This window comes from Colletotrichum siamense (genome assembly GCF_013390195.1).
Source record: "Colletotrichum siamense strain Cg363 chromosome Unknown KSG_Cg363_contig03, whole genome shotgun sequence".
NCBI classification, from domain to species: domain Eukaryota; kingdom Fungi; phylum Ascomycota; class Sordariomycetes; order Glomerellales; family Glomerellaceae; genus Colletotrichum; species Colletotrichum siamense.
This window is the reverse complement of record NW_023501016.1, coordinates 7,222,485-7,244,145: the sequence shown is the minus strand read 5'-3', so window position 1 is coordinate 7,244,145 and position 21,661 is coordinate 7,222,485. Positions and strand designations below refer to the sequence as shown.

The following is a 21,661-nucleotide window of genomic DNA, read 5'->3' as shown; positions in this document are numbered from 1 at the left end:
TATTACTTAGAGACTTTCTTAGCTTAATAACTTTATTATAGCGCTTAATATAAGCCTAATAGATTATTAATATATATACTATCTTAATAATAGCTAAGTATTTTATTATATAGTCTATAATCTAAACCTAGCTACTATTCTTAGTAATACTTATTACTATAAGAGCGCTAAGAAAAGTATTACTATAGTCTCTACTTTTTAGCTAGTAGTTTAGCATGCTAATAAGTATATTAAGTACTATATATTCTAGCTTCTCCTATATTTAATACCCTATCTTTATACTAGCTGCTTCTACTATCTGCTTAAATAAGTCTTATACCTCTCCCTATAATAGCATTAGTTTATATAGTAGCTACTTATTATTATTTATTTCCTATATATAGAACTAGATATATAATAGACTTAGCTATATACCTTTATATCTTACTTATATATTATCCTCTATATAGTTATTAAATAGCTTCCTTAGTTTAATATATGCTTTTATATATTACGCTTTAAATAATATAGCTAGCTTAATAGTATTAAGAATAGATATTACTTAAGTTTAGTCTAATATATAGTTAACTATTACTTATATCACTTAAAGCATAACTTTATTTTTATTAATAGGAGCTGTTATATTAAAGAGTATATTAGTATTAAGCTTTTTTAAGTGTACTACTTATCCTATATAAGCTAGCTATAAGCTAAGCTTAAGTCTTTTATTAGTAATATAGATTAGCTTATTATAGTTTATCTTTATATATTCTACTTAGACTTTCTAGAGATCTTAAACATAAGTAACTACTTATTAAGCTAAGCTTCTATTTAGAGCGCTTTATAGAGAGTTATTAGCTATTTATCCCTAAGCTACCTTAAACTATTACTTACTACACTAAGATGCATAGAATCTCTAACATTATATGCTAACTATCTATAGTATACTCCTAACTTCACTCGCTTAGCCTCTTATATTACTACCTCTCTTTTAAGTATTAACCTATTTATATTCCTTATAGTAATAAGCTTAAATTATTTAAATCTACTAATATATAAAACTATATATATTATAACAAATTTTATTTATAACTAGTAGTATAATATAAGTAATTAGCTCTATTATAGGGGCTAAATATTAAATATTACTAATTTAGTCTTAAGTTTAAATAATTCTATAGATTCCTATTATATAGGCGTATATACTATTCCTCTCTACTAGTTTTAAGAGCAGATACTGCATTCTTAGATATAAAGCAACTTTATCTATAATAACTATATATTAGCATTCTTTATATACTATAAGCAAGAAGTTAATAAGAATTATAAATAGATCTATAGCCTTATCTAATCTTAGAGTGTAATTATAAGCAAAGTTAAAAGTTATTTATATTTTCTAGCAGAAGAACGTTAGAAATACCTTATTTATCCCTCTTAATAAAATATACTAACTATTAGGTTACTATAGGTTACTATTAGAACAAAATTCATAAATTTAATAATTTAATTAGGTTAAAATAAGCTAGCGCTAGTGTTATCTAGATCATAATGTCTCCTTAAAATACTTATATAAATTAGTAGTTAATAATACTATTATTAATTAGTCTAAACTAAGTAGGTTACTATTAGTAGTTTAAGATTATTTAAACCTAAATTAAATATTTATTAATTTAACTAGGTGTTCTATAGGCTAAAAGCTTAGCTAAAAAGAATACCTCACTATTATCTTTAAGTGCATCTATAATATAGACATTTTAGGCGCAGAAAGTTCAATAAATAATACTTAGCAAGATTTCAATAAATCTTACCCCTAGTCTTCGCAGACCTACTCTTTTTTAGGTAGCAGTTTCAATAAATAATATAATTATTCATTATTGCTAGTATGATAGGCTAGCTTAGATATTATTCTCTACTACTAAATCCTTATCTTCCTCAGCTTAGCTTATATTTACCTTACTATCTAACTCTCTAAAGGTATATATTTCCTATAGTAAGTTAAAAATCTCCTCTTTAACCTTAATCTCTAAGTTTACACTATAGTTATATATATAGAAGGCTAGCTTATAGTATTACTAATATAAATTAGCATCTTATTTACTAAAAACCTATACTACCTATCTATTTATAAACTATATCTAGAAGATATACTACTATACTAAGCTTATATACTAGCTATCCTTACTATTAAGCTGCTAATATATATTAACACCCTTATTAAGCAGCTATAATAACTAGAAGATACTTATAATATAGAATATAAGTTTATAGGCTAGTCTAATTAGTATTCCACTATATAATAAACTCTACTACTACACCTCCTATTAGCTATAGCCTACTAATATTATTAACTAAGTAGTATTACCTATTAGTAGGTGCATAATAATAAATTAAACCTCCTATATACCAGCCTATATAATCCTAAACGTATATCCTATCATATTAAATAAAATGCCGCCTATATACTTTATACTATAAGGTACGCTATACCTCTAGAATAAAATAATAATATTATTAAGGAGCAGCACACTAAGTCTTATAATTAGGTAGCCTAGCTTACCTATAATACTAAAGAAGTTAAGGAAGAACTATAAAATAAAAGTGTCTATAACTTTAGCCTATATTACCCCTACTAATTAGGCCCTAAAATTAACTATATACTTCACCTAGAGCATATTAAAGGTGTTAGCTAGCTTAAAGGTATTTAATAGCACCTTAGAGATAAACTATATTATTATTCTTAAGTTATATTAGCTTCCCTACTGCTTATATATACTATATATACTAAGTAGTCTTAATACTTACTATAAAGCTAATAATAACTAATAAAGTACTTAACTACTTATCTCTATAGTTTACTATATATACTAAGCATATTAACCTTATCTTTATAGTTATAACCCTTATTATCTATTACTTTATTAAAGCCTACTTTATAGTAATTATCCTCCTTAATAGCTAAGCTATCTCTCTATAACTTATAAGTAAGAGGTATTATAAGGTTAATACTAATAGATATATTAGTAAGAGAGGTAGTATATAAGTCTTACTATAATTTTAGTAGTCTAATTTAACTATTTTAAGTAGAATTAGTTATAATATAATCCTTAGTAGATACTATAGACTGCTAAGTCTCTACCTTTTATCTAAGCCTAAGCGTAAAAAAAGCTATACTACTTTATTCTTAGTAAAGATATCACCTAGCTAATAGAATATAAACATAATATTAAAACATTCTAATATATCTCCTTATAATACTCTATCTCTTAGGAGTAGAATTTTATTTAATTTGTTTTACTATAGAGGGGAAAGGCATAATATACCCCTAACCTAAAGAAAAAGCTTATCCTAAGTACTTATTATCTAGTATAATATAATAACTAAGAAAGTATAAAATAGTAATAAGATATTATATAGAGGCTACTTTACTCTAAGATCCTAGAATATAAGGTGTTATATAACCTATACTTAAGGAATAGAGATAGGTATATAGATATATAAAATAAAAAAAGCCCTAAGGGGCTTATTTATAGTAGTAAGATAAGCAGATATAAAGCTTTAATCTAAAGTATAAAGCTAAGTAGTCTTAAAAAGGGAGATAGGGAGAAAAACCTCTTAAAGCTTCTTTATAATAACAGAATAAGTAGATATAAGGCTTTAATCTAGAGTAAAAAGCTATAAAGTCTTATAAGAGGAGAAAAGTAAAAGCCTCTTAAAGCTTATTTATAGTAGTAGAATAAATAGATATAAAGCTTTAATCTAAAGTAAAAAGCTAAGTAGTCTTAGAAAGGGAGATAGAGAGAGAAGCTTCTAAGGGCTTTTTCTTTATATAAGTATTCTTATAGAAAAGAGAACATAAGCTTTAAAGTATAAAGTTATATTATAACTAGGTATAATAAATATCTACTTTACTCTTAGGTATAAAAATAAAAGATTATAATATATAAGTATATAATAGATAGGTATATTTATATCGTTTAGTAAAATAAAACAGGAGGTATAAGTATTAAAAATAAAATATACTTATAATATTATAGCTTAGAGGTAAAGTCTTTTTAAGCATCCTTTTAGACTACCCCCTTATACTTTATCGCCTTCTCTCTCCCTTAATCCCTAAGTAGCTAGCTAGCTAAAAGAACCCCCCCTAAGCTTAATAAAACTATTAATCTATTACTTTCCTATTTTAAGACCTAATTTCTAGGCTGCTATTATTATTCTACTAGAGGGGGTAATAGCTAGTAATAAAAGCTTTACAGCTAGTAAAGTAGTCTTTAACCCCTTTTACTAGCTATTAGATAGCTAATAGAAGGAGATTAATAAAGCTTACCTTTCTATATCTAATAGTATATAGAGCGCCTCAGTGTAGCTAAAGCTAGCCTTATAGCCTATTAGCTTACAGCTACCTATATCCTCTTATACTAATAGAGGTAGGATATTAGCTACTAAGCTTAAGCGTTTTTAATAGCACTATAAACTAGAGCTAATACTTTTATTAGCGCTATAATTATCCTTATTATTAGTAGTTATATTCTTAGCTATTAAGGCTAAGCTAAAGAGGGGAAGCCCTAAAAGATCTATAAAAGAGATAAAGACCTCCTTAATTTTATATTATAACTTAAGGAGTTTAGGGTTACTATTCTTAATAAGCTAGTTATTTATCTTAAAGAGGGTAGCATAAAAAGTGTTTATAAGTATATAAGCTTATACTTAATAGAAGTCTTTATTAATATTAGCTAGTATCCTTTACTTAGGCCTAAATATATCTATTACTATATCACTAGTATCTATAATGCCTTAGATAATATAGAGAATATATATCTAGCTAATATAGCTAAAGTAGGTATTATAGTTAGACTTATTAATAAGGGTAATATTTTCTATAGTTAAGGCTTATACCTCTTACGCTTAGAAGGTATCTATATTATATATTATAAGATTAAGTATATACTATTAGAGCTATATAGCTATATTCTTAGTATAAGTAGTAGAGCCTCTATATATACTAAAGTTATTAAGGGCAGCCTAAATATACTTAAGCAGTAGGGGCTTATTCTTAGACTTAAGGTTTATATCTATAAGTTTAGCTATACTTCTGCTATTAATCTAACTAATAATTTAGTATAGTATATAGACTATAATCTCTATCTCTAGCCTCTTAAGATATAAGAAGCGCTTAAGGTTAATAAAAGAGAGGTTAGGTGCTATTAATATAGCAATATAAACCTTTTTATAAGCTTTATTATCTAATATCTTAAGAAGCCTTACTATATATTAAGAGGTAGTATTAATATTATTATAGCTATTAATAGGGAAAAAGGCAGCCTTAATAACATCCTAAGTATAAGCTTCCCTATTACTATTACTAGCAGGTAGAGCTATAGATAGTATATTCTAGTTGCTTAGCCTTATATCCTATATTATATTAAGGGGGAGGGTATTAAGTATATTAAGCACTATCTTAAGCGTTATAAACTAGTAGCTATTAATATAGAGGCTAGCTATCTACTTAAAGGTTAATATATTAAAGGTCTTTAAGCTTAAGTATATTTAGTACTAATAGGTAGCTATATCTTATTACTACTTATAGTTCTATAATATAATAAGCTAGTAGGTTAGAAAGCTTTTCTTACTATTAAGCTATAGTCCTACTATAAGCTTATAATTAATAGTAATATATATATTAAGCTTAATAGTATCTAATGCTATTAATATAAGCTATTTTTAGATCTATCTATAGTTATTAAGCAGGCTTAAGTCTTAGTAGTTAATATATAGTCTTATATTAAGGTCTAAAGGTAGCTTATCTATTATTATAAGTTAAGCTAATACTACCTTCACTTCTTAATATATATATAAGAGGGTTTTATAACTCACCTTTATTATATAGCTTATATATCTACTAAGTATCTAACTCTATAGCACTTATTATTTTTATATATTCCTAGAAGGTATAGAGATAGTACTAGCTAGCTATAACCTTAACCTTAGTCTTATTTATATTAGCCTATTAGAGTAATAGGTGTTCCTTAGTATCTTCTTTACTACTATCTTAGTTATCTTACCTATTTTTAAGGGCTTAGTAGATATCCTTAACGCTATATAGGATAAATATATAGTTTTTAGGTACACTATACTTAAGGCTAACCTTTATAAAGATATCCTAAAGTTTATATATATAAGAGGGTTTAATTTAATAGTTACTACTCCTACTTTACGTTATATCTATAATATTAATATATAGTCTTATAGTAGCTAAGAGGTAAAGCTTTATAAGTTCCCACACTAACTTTTAATCTTAGAAAGGCTTATTAGATACTTATTATTTATAGCTATAATATATAGGAGTTATATCCTTAGTATTATGCTTATATTTTATTATAATAATAGTACTACTAAGTATAATAAGGTTTATAAATATTCTATAGTATAGGTAAGTAATATATCTATATATAAGAGGTCTTAATACACTAATAAATAAGAAGAGAGCGTTATAATATATTCTTACTAAGCTTATATCTTTAGGCTAGCTTATAGTTAGCTATATTAAGGTTAAGTAGACTATATTATTCTACTATACTCTTCTTTTATACTCCCTTATAAGTTTTGTAATAGATATAGCGTCTAAGCAGCCTTTAATTAGAATTTCTATATAGCTAGTACTAGCTACTTAGGAATATTATATACCTCTCCCTCTTTCCCTCCCCCTCCCCTCCCTTCTATCTACTTTCCTATATATACTTAGCTTATATTCTACCTTAGGAATATATAAGAGCATTATTCCTATTTAGGATTTACTTCTATCTTTAGTTTCTCTACTTTTATTATATTATTATAGTTAGAGCTAAGTAATAATTATATATAGCTTATAGGGGAAGAAATAGAAGTAATCTAAAGCTTAGATACTTAGATTTACTAATCTAAGTAGCTATAAAAAAAAGCCCTTAAGGGCTTTAGGTAAGGGGGGCACTATAATATAGAATATCTTTTACTTCTTAGAAGATCTTATATATAGTAAATTTCGCGCAAATAAGGCTTAAGGGAAACTTTAGTAAATAGATATACTTATAATACGCTTAGATATAAGCCTACTAACTAGATCTATTAATATTATTTATTCTTAGCTTAGCGTGAGAAGAAAATATTATTATATCTATTATCTACTTTTAACTCCTTAATATCTTTACCTCTATCCTTATTTATACCTAAGCTAACCTTAATTATTATCTAATAATATATACTAGATATCCCTAGTAGTTTATAGGATAATTATGCAATATTTAAGGCATAAAACTATTTAATCTATAATCTAATTTATAATATATATACTAATAAGCATCCTAATAGAAGCTAGAATAGAAGCTTATACCTACTATAATTACTATATACCTATTTATATTAATAAGCTCCAGACTATATATACTTATAACCTCTCCCCTTCTAACGTATTATGCTTTTTTAAGATATTTTTATAGTTAGTTAGTATTTATATAAGTTATAATAGAAGTCTGCACTCTTTATAGATAGGCTGCATAACTTATCTAGTAAGCTATAAGTATATATTTTTTATCTTTAGTGAGATATAAATAAGAGGCTAGAGATAGAATTAGAGATATAATAAATACTCTCTCTCTCTATAGCTGATATCTTTTATTAAAGATGTTTAGTAGAGGTCTAATAATATTCTTACTTATGCTGTCCTATTAGTTGCTATATAACGCTAGTATATATATATATTAGACATAGTAGATAAAATATTATTCTAGTTAATTAATAATTTTCTCTAGTAAATCGTAAGATTTATTATAAGCTATAGGAATAGAGAAAGTATAGCTCCTTAATATACTAGCGTTATATAAAACTTAATAGGTTATTTTAACCTATATATAACTACACCTATATATTAAAGGTTAGAAAGCGCTACTAATTAGTTAGAATATAGTTCTAATCTATTTAAATTTATATAGTATGCTATATTTAGTCTCAGCTTAATAGGGATAATATAGCTAGTAGAGTAGTAGTTATAATAAGTAGGTATATATTTATAAAGAATATAGAATAATAGTATAATAAAGAAATTATAAAAGTTTATAGAAGTAGTAAGCAAGCTTATTTAAAGTTAGGATTACTTCTTCTTAGTATATATAAACTATCTATATTATTTCCTCTTACGTTAAGATACCTCTTATAGAGCTATTTACTATTCACTTTATTTAAACTATAAGTTTAGTGAGGTAATTAAGTATAACAGTTAATAGTAGATAAGCTATTATATAATTAGCTATAATATATTAGGTAATTATAGATAGAGTTAGTAATACCCTTAATATACTAGATTATTTACTTATCCCTTTCCTTATGTTACTTAATCTATCTATATATCCCTATATACTTTATTTCTACTTAAGTCTGCTATATAATAAAATATCAGAATTACTTATTATTATGTTTTATAGTATTTAATACTATCTACTACTATTAACTAGTTAAATAATATAGTTTATAATATAAGTAGCCCTACCTCTTATCCTTCTTCTAAATTTAACTAGTATTAATATATTAGTTTCTCTCTAACTAATATAATATAATATTTAAACCTACTTCTAGCTAAGTATAAATATACGCTCTAATCACCCTCCCTTCTAAATATCTAAATAGCTATATCTATCTACTCTTATTATTAGGCTACTTCTATATCTTTTTTCCCTACTTTATAAATACTATATATATTAGCTATTTTCTTATCTCCCTATTAAAGCTATATATACTGCTTATAATAATTTATATTAGATTTAAACTATTCTTTAGTTTCTTATTTATTTACTACTATTTATATACCTTTTCTTTAATAGAGGGGAGATATAAAGGAGTACTTACTAATTATACTCACTATATATAATATATAGAGTAAAGTAAAATACTTTATAGTTTATTTTAACTATCTAATTAGCTATATTTAAAAGTAAGAAGCTCTATAGAAGCTATAAGCTTAATAAGTTATATATAAACCTAAAGGTCTACTTAAGGTTAGGTGAAAAGATAAGTAAGTATATATATAAGATTTAGAGCGTTTCCTCCCTTAAATAATCCTTAAAAGAGTATTATAAAAAGGTAGATTTTGCTTTATTTAGTTTCTATTTATATTATAAAAGCTTTTAGAGGCTTCTAGCTAAGTTAGTTAGGTTATCTAGCTTTAATAGTTAAGTTCTAGAAGCTTCTAGAAGCCCCTAAAAGCTTCTAGCTAATTAGGTTAAGTTATCTAAATTCTACTATTAGATCCTAGAAGCCCTAAAAACTTATAGCTAACTATAGTAAGGTATCTAAGATCTATAGTTAAGTCTAACTTCTAAGAAGCCTTAGGGGGCTTCTTACTAAATAGGCTAAGTTATCTAGAAAACTACTCTATAGTTAAGAAGTCTTAAAAGCCCTTTAAAGCTTCTAAAGCTTTTAGCTAAGTATAATAAGTTATAAAGATTTAAATAGTTAGGTCTAAGAAGCCCTTAGAGGCTTTCTTCTAGCTATATATATTATTTAAACTCTATAGTTAAGTCTTAGAACCCCTCCTTACTAGTAAGCTTATAGATACTTATAATTAGTCTATTTAGATATAGAATCTGATATATACTGTTATCTAATATACTTTCCCTTTACTAGCCCTAATACCCCTCTATTTGTATCACTTATTTATAGCTCTAAAGAAGCTGCTTTCTAGCCTAAATCTTAGCCTTAACTTGGTCTGTATTAAGCGTTAGGAGGGTACTACTATTACTTATATTGCTTAAAATATAACCTTATCTTTATTAATAAGAGCTATTATATTAAAGAGTATATTAGTATTAAGCTTTTTTAAGTATACTACTTATCCTATATAAACTAGCTATAAGCTAAGCTTAAATCTTTTATTAGTAATATAAATTAGCTTATTATAGCTTATCTTTATATATTCTACTTAAACTTTCTAGAGATCTTAAATATAGGTAACTACTTATTAAGCTAAGCTTCTATTTAGAGTACTTTATAGAGAGTTATTAGCTATTTATTCCTAAGCTACTTTAAACTATTACTTATTACGCTAAGATATATAGAATCTCTAATATTATATACTAACTATCTATAGTATACTTTTAACTTTACTTATTTAGCTTTTTATATTACTACCTCTCTTTTAAGTATTAACTTATCTATATTCTTTATAGTAATAAGCTTAGATTATTTAAATCTACTAATATATAAAACTATATATATTATAATAGATTCTATTTATAATTAGTAATATAATATAAGTAATTAGCTTTATTATAAAGGCTAGATATTAGATATTACTAAGTTAGTTCTAAGTTTAAATAATTCTATAGATTCCTATTATATAGGTATATATATTATTCCTCTCTATTAGTTTTAAGAGTAGATATTATATTCTTAAATATAAAGTAATTTTATCTATAATAACTATATATTAATATTCTTTATATACTATAAATAAGAAGTTAATAAGAATTATAAATAAATCTATAGCTTTATTTAGTCTTAAAGTATAATTATAAGTAAAATTAAAAGTTATTTATATTTTCTAATAGAAGAACGTTAAAAATATCTTATTTAACCTTTTTAATAAAGTATACTAACTATTAGGTAACTATAGGTTACTATTAGAATAGAATTTATAAATTTAATAATTTAATTAAGTTAAAATAAGCTAGTATTAATATTATTTAGATTATAATACCTCCTTAGAATACTTATATAAATTAGTAATTAGTAATATTATTATTAATTAATTTAAACTAAGTAGGTTACTATTAGTAGTTTAAAATTATTTAAACTTAGATTAAATATTTATTAATTTAACTTAATGTTATATAGGCTAGAAACTTAGCTAAAAAGAATACCTTACTATTATCTTTAAGTATATCTATAATATAGATATTTTAAGCGTAGAAAGTTTAATAAATAATACTTAGTAATATTTTAATAAATCTTACCCTTAGTCTTTATAGACTTACTCTTTTTTAAGTAGCAGTTTTAATAAATAATTATATTATTTATTATTACTAGTATAATAGGCTAGAAACTTAGCTAAAAAGAATACCTTACTATTATCTTTAAGTATATTTATAATATAGACATTTTAGGCGCAGAAAGTTTAATAAATAATACTTAGTAATATTTTAATAAATCTTACCCTTAGTCTTCACAGACCTACTCTTTTTTAGGTAGTAGTTTTAATAAATAATTATATTATTTATTATTATTAGTATAATAAGATTCTTTAGCTTAGTTTATAGAAAAAGTTTATTAATCTTTACTTTTTAAAAATTAAATAAGTATAAGTATTTTTAAGCTTTTTTAGCTTTAGTTAGCCCTATTTTTATCTCCTTTTTTAGCCCTTACTATACCTCTTTAATTATTTAAAATAAAAATAAAGCAGAATACTATAAAAATATTACTACTAAACTTCTTCTTAATAGCTTATTTTCTCCTAAGAAATTATATAACTTAAAGTATAAAAAAAGTGAAAAATATAGATAAAGTATAATTTAGTTAAGCTTATATTTATATATTCGCTTTTATATCTCTTATAGTTATCTAAAAAATTAATATATAAGTATCTAGGTATTTTCAGAGGTTTTCCGCCTAGAGTAGAGTGCTTAGCACAATTAATAAGTTTTCTCCCTTGCCTTGTTATAATAGATAAATAAGTTAAAGATAATCTAAACTAAACTATATAAGATAGTAAGAAGAGGAAGAATAAACTTAGTTTAAAAAGGTAATAGCTATAGGTGTATTTACATATAATTAAAAAGTATATTTAGGAGGCAAGCAAAGGTATCACTAATAATCTCTTATTATAATTCCTAGTTGAAATCGCATGCTGCTGCCTCTAACACGTAATAAGGTAGCTTAAGCTACTATTAAGTCCACCTAGAACTGCCGTTAAAACCTACGTCAAGCTAATCCTCATGCAGGCAGGATTGCAAGGAAGGCCCATGACACAGCTTCAATTACGTTAAATGTCACTGGGCACCCGTCGGGTCTTTAAGTGAAAACTGTCCGGCACGCCTGACACACTCTTTTTAAATCTTTCTGTCACTGTCACCGTTTGCGTATAGTTAAATATGCCCAGCGCTTTCAGATCTACATACGTCGAAATGAGTTCTTCTCACTCACAGCAGTTATTTCTGCCCGCATTAATAAGTGCCTAAGCGATCATGCCTGAGGCTATCAATGTATTGCAAAAAAGTCTTTCATGCTCCCAACATGTATCGCTTAGGATTGAAGACCTGTTCTCAGTGCGTGACAAGGTCGTCATCGTTACGGGCGGTGGTTCTGGTATTGGGAAGTGTATCGCGCGGGGATTTGCACTCAATGGGTCCCGCGTTTATATTGTTGGCCGACGCTTGGAGGTTCTGCAAGCTGCTGCCAGTGAAATAGGTGGCGACATACACGTACTGCAGGGAGACCTTGGGACTAAGGCCGGTTGCGAAAACGTAGCGGACCAGGTGAGGGCGCACGAATCTCACGTAAGTTGAAACTTGTTTCGTTCACACCCGCGTCAGCTTGGTTCTGTGTCCGTCGCTGCTAACCTGCTTCTCTCGTTCTAGGTTGACACCCTCGTCAACTGCGCTGGATTGATGACCCTCTGGAAGGTTTATGCCAAAGATCCAGATAATGGTAAGCCTACGGAACCCTGACGACATCGACGCTTCACCTTCAGTCCAGGGTAGTGGACAAGGTGAAGATTCCTATGCGAGCTGCAGCTGATTCCATGGCTGGATAGCCAACGAGGTAGAACGCATGCTGCTCAATGGCATCGATGAGTAAGTGAATTTATTTTGGAGGATCAAGAATGTAGTGCGCTGACTGTACAAATATAGTGAAGATTTCGATGAGGCAAATCACAGTAAGGCCCCATTAACAACTTAGGGTACGTGTAGGGTTGATGTGACGATGGTTTCAGTTAATGTTCGCGGAGTCTACTTCATGTCGACATGTTTGGTTCCGTTGCTACGAAAATCCGCTACTCCAAACGTCTTGATCATATCGTCTTTGGCCGCTTTGACAAACCAAACGTCTGTGACATCAGTGGCGTACGATCTCTCAAAGGCTGCCGGTACGTTTCCCCCGACTCCTGAGAGCCCCTTCTTTTTAGTACCCTTCGCCAATTGGAACTGGTCTAACTTGCTGAAACAAAATATTTGGCGCAGAAACCAAACTTGCCATGTTGCTGTCATCTGGCCTTCGTCCGTAAGTGTGGTTTCGCCTTCAGGCACCCCTACGAGTTTTTGAACCCCAAGATCAATCTTGACCAAAATTCTTGACGCAGTACTAACTCATATCCTCATAGAATGAAGATTCGCGTGAACACAATTTGCCCCGGGATATTTCCTTCAGAGATGACGACCTTGGCATCTCAGGAGAATAAGTCGCCAGTCCTCGCCGCGGACACAGACCAAGCCAGGTGGGGTCTACATCCCATCGCAGAGAAGACAATACTGCGATCAACTGCTGGACGCCCGGGCCGCCCCGAGGAGATGGTGGGGCCGGTTTTGATGCTCTCAAGCGCAGCTGGTGCATATATGAACGGTGCTCAGCTCGTTATCGATGGCGGACTTCTTGTCAATGCCTTGAGCTAACTATTGAGGCTGGAATCATGCGCACAAGTAAAAATGATTTTCTCAGTTATCTACGTAGGATTTCATTATCCCTATCTTAGTGAAAATGCATTCTTTTCGGGAATTGCTCGCTGGAATCCAAATCGGAGGTTTTCCTTTATAGCACGCTAAATTCCCCGATCAGGGTATGACGATTCCTAGCAGCGGGGCAGCATATCAGTGAAAGTTATCGTTCTTTGTTTTGTTTGATGAAATAATTTTCTGTCTTCTGTCCTTTACCATTAGAGACAGCTTATAGGAATTACTCTTTAATACTTCCTCTCACGCATAACACTGACTGGTGTGTTTGTTTCACAAGTCAAAGAACTTCAGTGCACTATGGAAAACGTTTCGTGTCCCGTCCCCCAAAGAGGTGCTGTGCATTCCGCCTGGGCCACTTTGTCAGCTCAATCACCAATACACCTACTTCATGTGTTACCTATTTGGCCGTACATGGCCTGCGTTACTATTGTAGTTTGGCTGGTGGTGACGCGAATGAGTGCGGGTACAGCCAAGTGGGATTGGAAGTTTGACTGCCCCGAGGTCCCAAGAGACGGACCGAATCTTGGAACGACTCTTAGAAAAGGTCTTTTACAGGTGTGTCATTGTATCATTGCGGTGTTTTCGTGTGGTGTCGTCGATAACACGCAGAAGTACCCCGACGAGCCGTTCAAAGTCATGACGGCAGATGGCTTCGTTGTCTTCTTGCCCGCCCGTCATATTCAGGAACTTTGTATGCACCCCAGAACCGAGGTTTCCTTTGGCCACATGGTTTTGCAGTACTTCTCGTCATGGGCCACAGGCTTTGGTGTGAATAACGATACGTTTCTCCGAGGCACCAAGCTGGGACTTCTATCAACCGGTTCCCGCTTTATTGTGCCCATGATAGATGAGACAACAGCGGCCTGCTCTCGATTGTTTGATGGTCGCGATCGAGCGTACAGTAATCCCAATGAAAAGGAATGGACGTCCGTTAATGTCAGCTACGCCGCCGGGCAGCTCACAGCACAAATCATGGCTCGTGCATTTGTGGGCAAGTCTCTTTCTCGAGACCAATCCTGGGTCGATGGTCAAGTATCCTACTTGGCCTACGTATGGGCGGCGGCTCGGGGTATCCAGCAATGGCCGAAGTGGGCGCAGCCGCTGGTATACCGCTTTGTCAAGGGCTACAAAGACTTACGTAACGAGGAGAGACGGCTTGCAGACCGGCTGAGGACCGAGTTTGACGTGGCTAGATTAGGGAACGACCGCAGTGAAGCGGGCAAGATCCGGGAGCGGACCATGATCGACGACTTTTTGGCCGTAACAGACCCAGGCAAACAAGACGATATCGTGTTTCACATGACACTACAGTACCAGCTTATTTTTACCGCCATACATCCAACTTCAGAAACTGTTTGTTCTTCCTGTCTCGCTTGCATGATGTCAAGCTCTGTTACTAATGTGGTGCTGTGGTGGTCCAGTTGTGGCAGGTCCTTTACGACATTGCACTCTACCCCGAATACCAGGAGATTCTAAGAAACGAACTAAAGGAAGTCGATCGAACAGATGAAAAAAGTTGGCTCTCCCAGGTTCCGAAGATGGACAGTTTTATGAAGGAATCCCAGAGGCTCCACGCCGCTTCTCTCGGTAAGATTTACACGTCCTTCCAAGAGGGAGAGAGAGTCCTTCTCTGACTACCCTTCCGCCCTCAGTAACTTTGACCAGAAAGGTTCTGAAACCGATGACTACTTCGTCCGGGCTTCACTTCCCAGCCGGGTCTCAAATCTCATATATGACGGACGCCGTGAATCTCGACCCTAAGAGGTGGTCGGATCCTGAGAAGTTCGATGGTCTAAGATTTTACAACATGAAAATGAATGTTGAAACCGAATCTCAGCAGGTAACGCTGAGCTACTCATACTCAGGGTTGTAACATTTCCTTGCCTGTCCGCATCCTTTTCCAGGTCTTGGTGGAAACAAGTGGCTAACAGCGCTTTTTTTCACAATAGCCCGGGACAGTTGAACTTTGGCTACGGCGTGCAGGCATGTTGCGGACGTCACTATGCAGGATGGCTCATCAAGATGATCCTTGCGGAGCTGGTTACTATGTTCGATCTTAAACTGGCGGAGGGTCCTGGGGAGGAGGAAGGCATGAGATGTTTTACCATCAGAAGCCAGAGGATTGGTAATCCAAAGGCCGAAATATTAGCACGCAGACGACACAAAGATGTGGATAGGCAAGGATAGCTCTGGTACCAATTGGCTATTGTAAAATCTGCACGTGGGATTACGCCATGGGTTACTGCTGACGCCATGTAAATTGGGTGTGTAGCTGCCATTCGGGTGGTTTGCCGTTCGGGTGATTTGTCTAGAGGGGTCATAGTTCCAGTATGACGGCAACGTCCTCGTGGTGATTGACACCAGGCTGTGTACATCTAAGGGAACAACAAAATCAAAAGACATTACTTTGTATCGTAGACCAGATTCACCCTCCGCGTGGCATACTTTCAGATACAATTTGGCTACTTCGAATCAACGTGAACAATGTCTACTACAACATCGACAGAGAAAAGAGTTCAATGCTGCACACAGACGACTTGCATCGACGAGTCCCCTATCTTACCAATAGGCAGGTCAGACGTCGACAACAATGACGCCACCAGTCTCAAAGACATGACTATCTCAGAGATAAAAACCCCAAGAAACGGAGGCAAGTGGGCGACAAAGACGGTGACGATTACCGCCTTAACTTTAGGTCTTTGCCTGGTATCCTTTGCGGCAGCGGTGGACAACACGATCCTCGGTATATCTCACTAGAACCATTGTGTAAAAAGCAAGTGATATGTAAATCAACTTGTCTTTCAAACCCTCATGAGATGTCCAACAAAGATCCGATCTGACGACGAGATGCATACACATAGGAACGGCCATACCGCGCATAACGACAGAGTTCGACTCGCTTCAAGATGCCGGACTTTATCGTAGCGCATCTCTAGTCGCTTCGACGGCGCTTCAACTACCGTACGGCAAAGCATACGCCCAATTCAATGTCAAATGGATCTATCTCGGTAGCCTGGTCGTCTTCGAAGCAGGGTCTGTCCTCTGTGCCGTTGCTCCCAACTCGGGGACCCTCATCGCCGGACGTGTTGTCTCGGGCGTGGGTGCGGCGGCGCTTTACTCAGGCGCCATCAACATGGTTGCGATGACGGTAAGCCCGCAGAGGTCCCCGGCACTTTTTGGTATCGTGTCTGGTATGGTCGGTCTGGCGTCTCTGGTCGGTCCGCCCTTGGGGGGTGCCTTCACCGACGCACCGAAATTGACTTGGCGATGGTGCTTCTGGATAAACGTGCCGCTCGGCGGCGTCGCCGCCATATTCATTTTGGCCGTGTTTCGACCTTCTCAGCGACAGTCGTCGCTTCCGGCTCTGGCAGACACAGAAATGCAAACAGTTGGTGATGCACATGAAGGAGTTGAAGGCAAACGCCCACCAACAAGTGCCCCTCATCGCTCATTAAACAACCGTGGCTTGACGGCAGCCTCAGCCGCAGTCCTCCCCGTTATGAAGCGAATGCAGAAGATGGATCCGTTGGGCACCGCTCTCCTTGTCCCGGCCATGGTCAGCCTGCTTCTGGCCCTCCAATGGGGCGGGTCAAAGTACAACTGGTCGGACGGGCGGATCTGGGGCTGCCTGGTCTGTTCGGCCGTTCTCACGGGCGCCTTCGTCGTCTCATTGCGGTTCAACGGCGATGACGCCATGATCCCTCCCCGTCTTCTCCGCGATCGCGCGGTCGTGGGCGGCATGCTGCTAATAACTTGGCTTTCGGCGGCCATGTTCACCCACGTCTTCTTCCTGCCATTCTACTTCCAAGTCGTCCAGGGCATGAGCGCCACGGCCTCGGGCCTACGCACCCTCGCCTATGTTGGGGCTATGGCCTTGGCCGGGGTGGGCGCCGGCGGCGCCATGTCTTCCCGGAGCAGCGACGGCGGTGTCGGCTTGTCAGACCATAGGCCGTACGCCTGGGTCGGCGCCGGCCTCTTTGTCATCGGAGCGGGCTTGATGCACATGCTGACCGTCAGCTCAGGATTGGGCATGGTGGTGGGCTTTCAGTTGCTGTCAGGTGCCGCGCTGGGTGTCGTCTGGCAGGTTCCCTATGTCGCCGTTCAGCGGTCAGAGAAAATCGGCAAACGACAGGATGACCGTGCCATCGCGAACGCGCTCATTGCCTTCTCTAACTCCCTGGGTGCGGCCCTAGGCATCTCTATCGCGCAGACCATATTTGCAACAACACTCGCTAAGGGGCTTGCGGGCCTCCCGGGGTTAGATCCTAGCCATGCGGATGCTCTGGCAAAGGCCGGCCAGGCTGCCCAACTGGGTTCTCTTTCCCCAGAGCTTCTCGCTGCTGTGTTGCAAATCTTTAACCACGCCATTACATCCACCTTTACTTTTGCTGCGACTGCTGCAGGAGTTGCCTTCTTATGTTGTTTTATATTCCCTTAGCGGTTTACCTCTTGGATTGTACTTCGGTGTTGTTATTGATACATGCTGCACAGTGAAGACCGGGCTTTGAAGGGATGCGACCCCACGACCCTCAATATAAGCAAGGCCTCGTAAATCAGACATTACAGTTGGCTATCTAGTGATGTGTATTATGGTTAGCTATAATGTTAACGTCTCCAAACAGAAGCTGGAGAATTACGCTCCACTGAAAGTACCCTAGACTCTAGTGCATAACCAAGGTCCATTTACCGCCGGAGGGAGGCACAGCCTCAAGACTCGGTCGGGTTAGATGACAGTCCTATGCAAACGCTGCTTCGGACGGTTCCCTTGGACTGGATGTTGTGGTTTCTGGGTTGCCAGACACGGCAAAACTCTCAGCGGGATAAGGCCCGTGACAAGCCATGGTCTGATTGTGAAGGGTCAAGTCTCGTAAACCTTTGGTCGTTGATTGCCAATAGATCATATAATCCTCCAAGTAGACATGTCATCGCTGTGAGTGGCCGTATTGGTGCATTGGCGCGCGATCACGTTCCCTACGAAACTCACTCGAACGCCCAGAGTTGACATTTGTTTGATTTTGGCTGTTTACACCGCGATCGGAATTAATTTTCATATCCTTCACATCTAAGGTATCTAGCAACAACAAATTACAACCCAAGAACCCAGGCAGCTCATCCGAAAGACTCAACACGATCCTTGGTCCCGCTTCTTCAAATGACAAATCAAGCCCCTCTGCCTCGGGAACCAACTACCCGTGACTTTCCAAGGGCGGTTGAGATCGACGAGTGAGATTTCATACCTGCGGATCAATGTTGCCACAATCTTGTAAACTTCTAGATGAGCGAGATTTCTCCCAATACAGACTCGCGACCCACCACCAAAGGTCAAGTCCGACGAGTTGTATAAACGTAGTCTTGTCTTATAGGCTGCGTCGCTCTCATCTTCATTCTGCAACCAGCGCTCTGGCCGGTAGGTATCCGCATCGTCGCCCCAGATAATTTTGTTCCTACCAATAACATAGGGATTTATACCAACAGCTACGTTTGCCGGAACGTGGGTGCCATCCGGAAGGTCCAGGCCGCCGTCAGGCACATACCGCTCAAGTAACATGCAGACCCCAGGGTGCATTCGCATGGCCTCGCGAATGACGGCTTCGAGGTCTGTAAAATGTTCATTAGCTTTGGCTCATGTATAAAGCTGTAAGCGGTTTACTGTCATGGCAGCGCGCGTGCTGAGCTGTACGAAGCAACATCAGACAGCTCTCCTGAGAGAATATCCTGTTCCAAGCGTCGGTAAACGAGGGGTTGATGAAGCGCGTGCCAAAAAATTGCTCGAATGGTGATCGCAGTTGTGTCAGCGCCGGCGAGCAAGTTGACGAGGAGGTACCCCATGATGATGCCATCGTTTACAAGTTCAGGATGGGCCTGCTTAGATTCAATGAAGTGCTGCAGGAAGTCGGGAACGTTGGGGTCGTAATTAGGATCTTTGCCTTGGAGGCGAGATACTAGGTGTTCGAGAGAAATGCGTGTAATGTTTGCTAGGTTCGGAGGGCCGATTCTCATAACAGGATTCTTGTCGAGAAGGAAGTCCAGAAACGGCATTTGCCCCACAGTAGCGAAGCTATTCACAAGTCAGTGTCTTGATTGTTGCCAAAACACATTCAACGCACTAGTCAAGAGCTTTGTCGGCAATGGAAATTGTGCCGTCATAATCGCATCCCTCGTCCATGTAGCCAAATCGCTGGCTAAAAGAAGCAGCGCCATTCGCATCCCAAGAGTCTACTTTGTCTTAGCTCGAGAACTGCCACGCCAATCGAGTCAACTTACAAAACCCGATCCACTCGCCAAGATCACACGCTGTCGGCTTGGAGGTGGTCATGAATCGCTTTTCCAAGTGGTCACAAAAGTCACCGATCAAGGTATCAAATAGTGGCTCGATTCCCATGACGCTACTCTGGGAGTAGTACTTGACAATTGGACGCTTCATCCGTGCATGCTCAGCTTGGTCTGTGGTACTGAACAAATGGTAGGTAACTCTGCCGTCGATGATAGCGCTGTTGTTGTGGTAAAACTCGGTCTTGCTCATGGTGTGAGCCAGAATGTTTGCCGGAAGCGGTAGGGGAACAACGCGTACCTTCTTCCATTTCCCATCCGTGCCATAGAGGGTCTTGATGAGCTCTGGAAAGTCAAGGTCCAGAGTATTTGGGCCGATGCGAACAACGGCTCCATAGTTCTCGTGAAGCTCTTTGATCTTGACATGATAACTTCCTGTTCGAACAACAGATAGTCGCCACAAATTTGTCCAGGCTGTGCGTGTTAAGAAACATTCGCGATAACTGATAATTGATGATATACGTACCGGCTAAACCTGGCCCAGGATATTGTCTGAGGGGGGAGGTGATGTAGGCAGTCACCCACCACCCTACGATGGCCAATATGGGAGCATCAACAATGGCAACGGCAAGGGCCGTCCCGTCCCAAGGTCGAAAAAGCCCAGCGTGGTAATTTAAGTAAGTCACGCCCATGTTTGTTTTTCCAACAAAACAGCGGGCGAAAGTAATATGAGTTCCGGTAATTTCAAGCGTCCTCAATGCTGAGTCTTCAGTGCCGAAGAAAAGTTGTGGTTTACATGTCCTAGGGTGAGAAATCATTGGTCTTTTTTTATAATTTATTGAAACAGTGCAATTGTTCACAGTGATTGACGTGAGCCTGATTAGTCGCCCGCTTAGCAAGGCAAGGATGAGATAATGGTGGGTCTACGTTGATGCGTTGGAACTTCTGTTCCCTTCCTCTGCCCTGGGGGCTGAAATCAGCCTCCGCTTAGATGTTGCCCTATGTTAGGATGGGGGTTGCGTGAAGTGGCTTAATTAATCTAGCTATAAGCGCTGGGCGTAGCTAGCTATAAAGTAGTGTAGCTAATCCCTTATATAAAAGTAGGATTTAGGCTAGGATTTAAGTTTTAGGTTTAAGTTTAGTTAATTACTATCTTATACCCCCCTTTTAGCTAATATTTCTAGTATTTTAAATAAAGCTATTTCTATTTTAAAATAGTAATCTAATTAATTATATAGTAGTTTTATATTATTCTTACTTCTATATATTATTCTTATTTTTCTATATTATTATTATTATCTTATTTTAACTCTAAAATACTTCTTAACTTTTTCTAATTTTTATATAGCTAATTAATATTATAACTACTACTTAAGTTATCTCTATAAAAATAATTAAATAGCTACTTAATATTATTAGTATTACTTTTTATTTTTAACTTAAGTTAAATCTTTAAATTAGTAACTTAGAAGTTTATTATTTAAAACCTCTTTATAGAATTAACTTTTAACCTAAATAAATCTAAAAACTATTTATTTTAGTTTAATTTTAGATCTTATATTTTAAATAACTTTTTTTTATTAAAAATAGTAATTCTTAAGTAATTAATTAGCTTTATAAAACCTTATTACTATTCTTTTAATCTATTAATTAACTTTAGTTAGGTATTAAATATAATAATTTATAATTAATAATACCTTAAAAATTAATCTTTTTATAATACT

At 35.2% G+C, this 21,661-nt stretch overlaps 2 protein-coding genes across 2 annotated transcripts; one reads left to right on the top strand and one right to left on the bottom strand.

The window, feature by feature from the left end:
• Nucleotides 1–14,120: 14,120 nt before the first annotated feature.
• On the top strand, nucleotides 14,121–18,105 carry aflT-4 (Efflux pump aflT; the record flags this gene model as incomplete). The annotated part of the gene is made up of 6 exons (XM_036637760.1): nucleotides 14,121–14,222; nucleotides 14,277–15,020; nucleotides 15,089–15,254; nucleotides 15,320–15,536; nucleotides 15,617–15,792; nucleotides 16,529–18,105. The coding sequence occupies 6 exons, from the start codon at nucleotides 14,121–14,123 to the stop codon at nucleotides 18,103–18,105; spliced, it is 2,982 nt and encodes a 993-aa protein (XP_036497921.1).
• A 1,214-nt stretch (nucleotides 18,106–19,319) lies between these two features.
• Nucleotides 19,320–20,629, bottom strand: mpaDE-1 (Cytochrome P450 monooxygenase mpaDE; the record flags this gene model as incomplete). The annotated part of the gene is made up of 5 exons (XM_036637759.1): nucleotides 19,320–19,725; nucleotides 19,775–19,883; nucleotides 19,932–20,181; nucleotides 20,239–20,411; nucleotides 20,464–20,629. 5 exons carry the CDS (start codon nucleotides 20,627–20,629, stop codon nucleotides 19,320–19,322), a joined length of 1,104 nt encoding a protein of 367 aa, XP_036497922.1.
• Nucleotides 20,630–21,661: the final 1,032 nt, after the last annotated feature.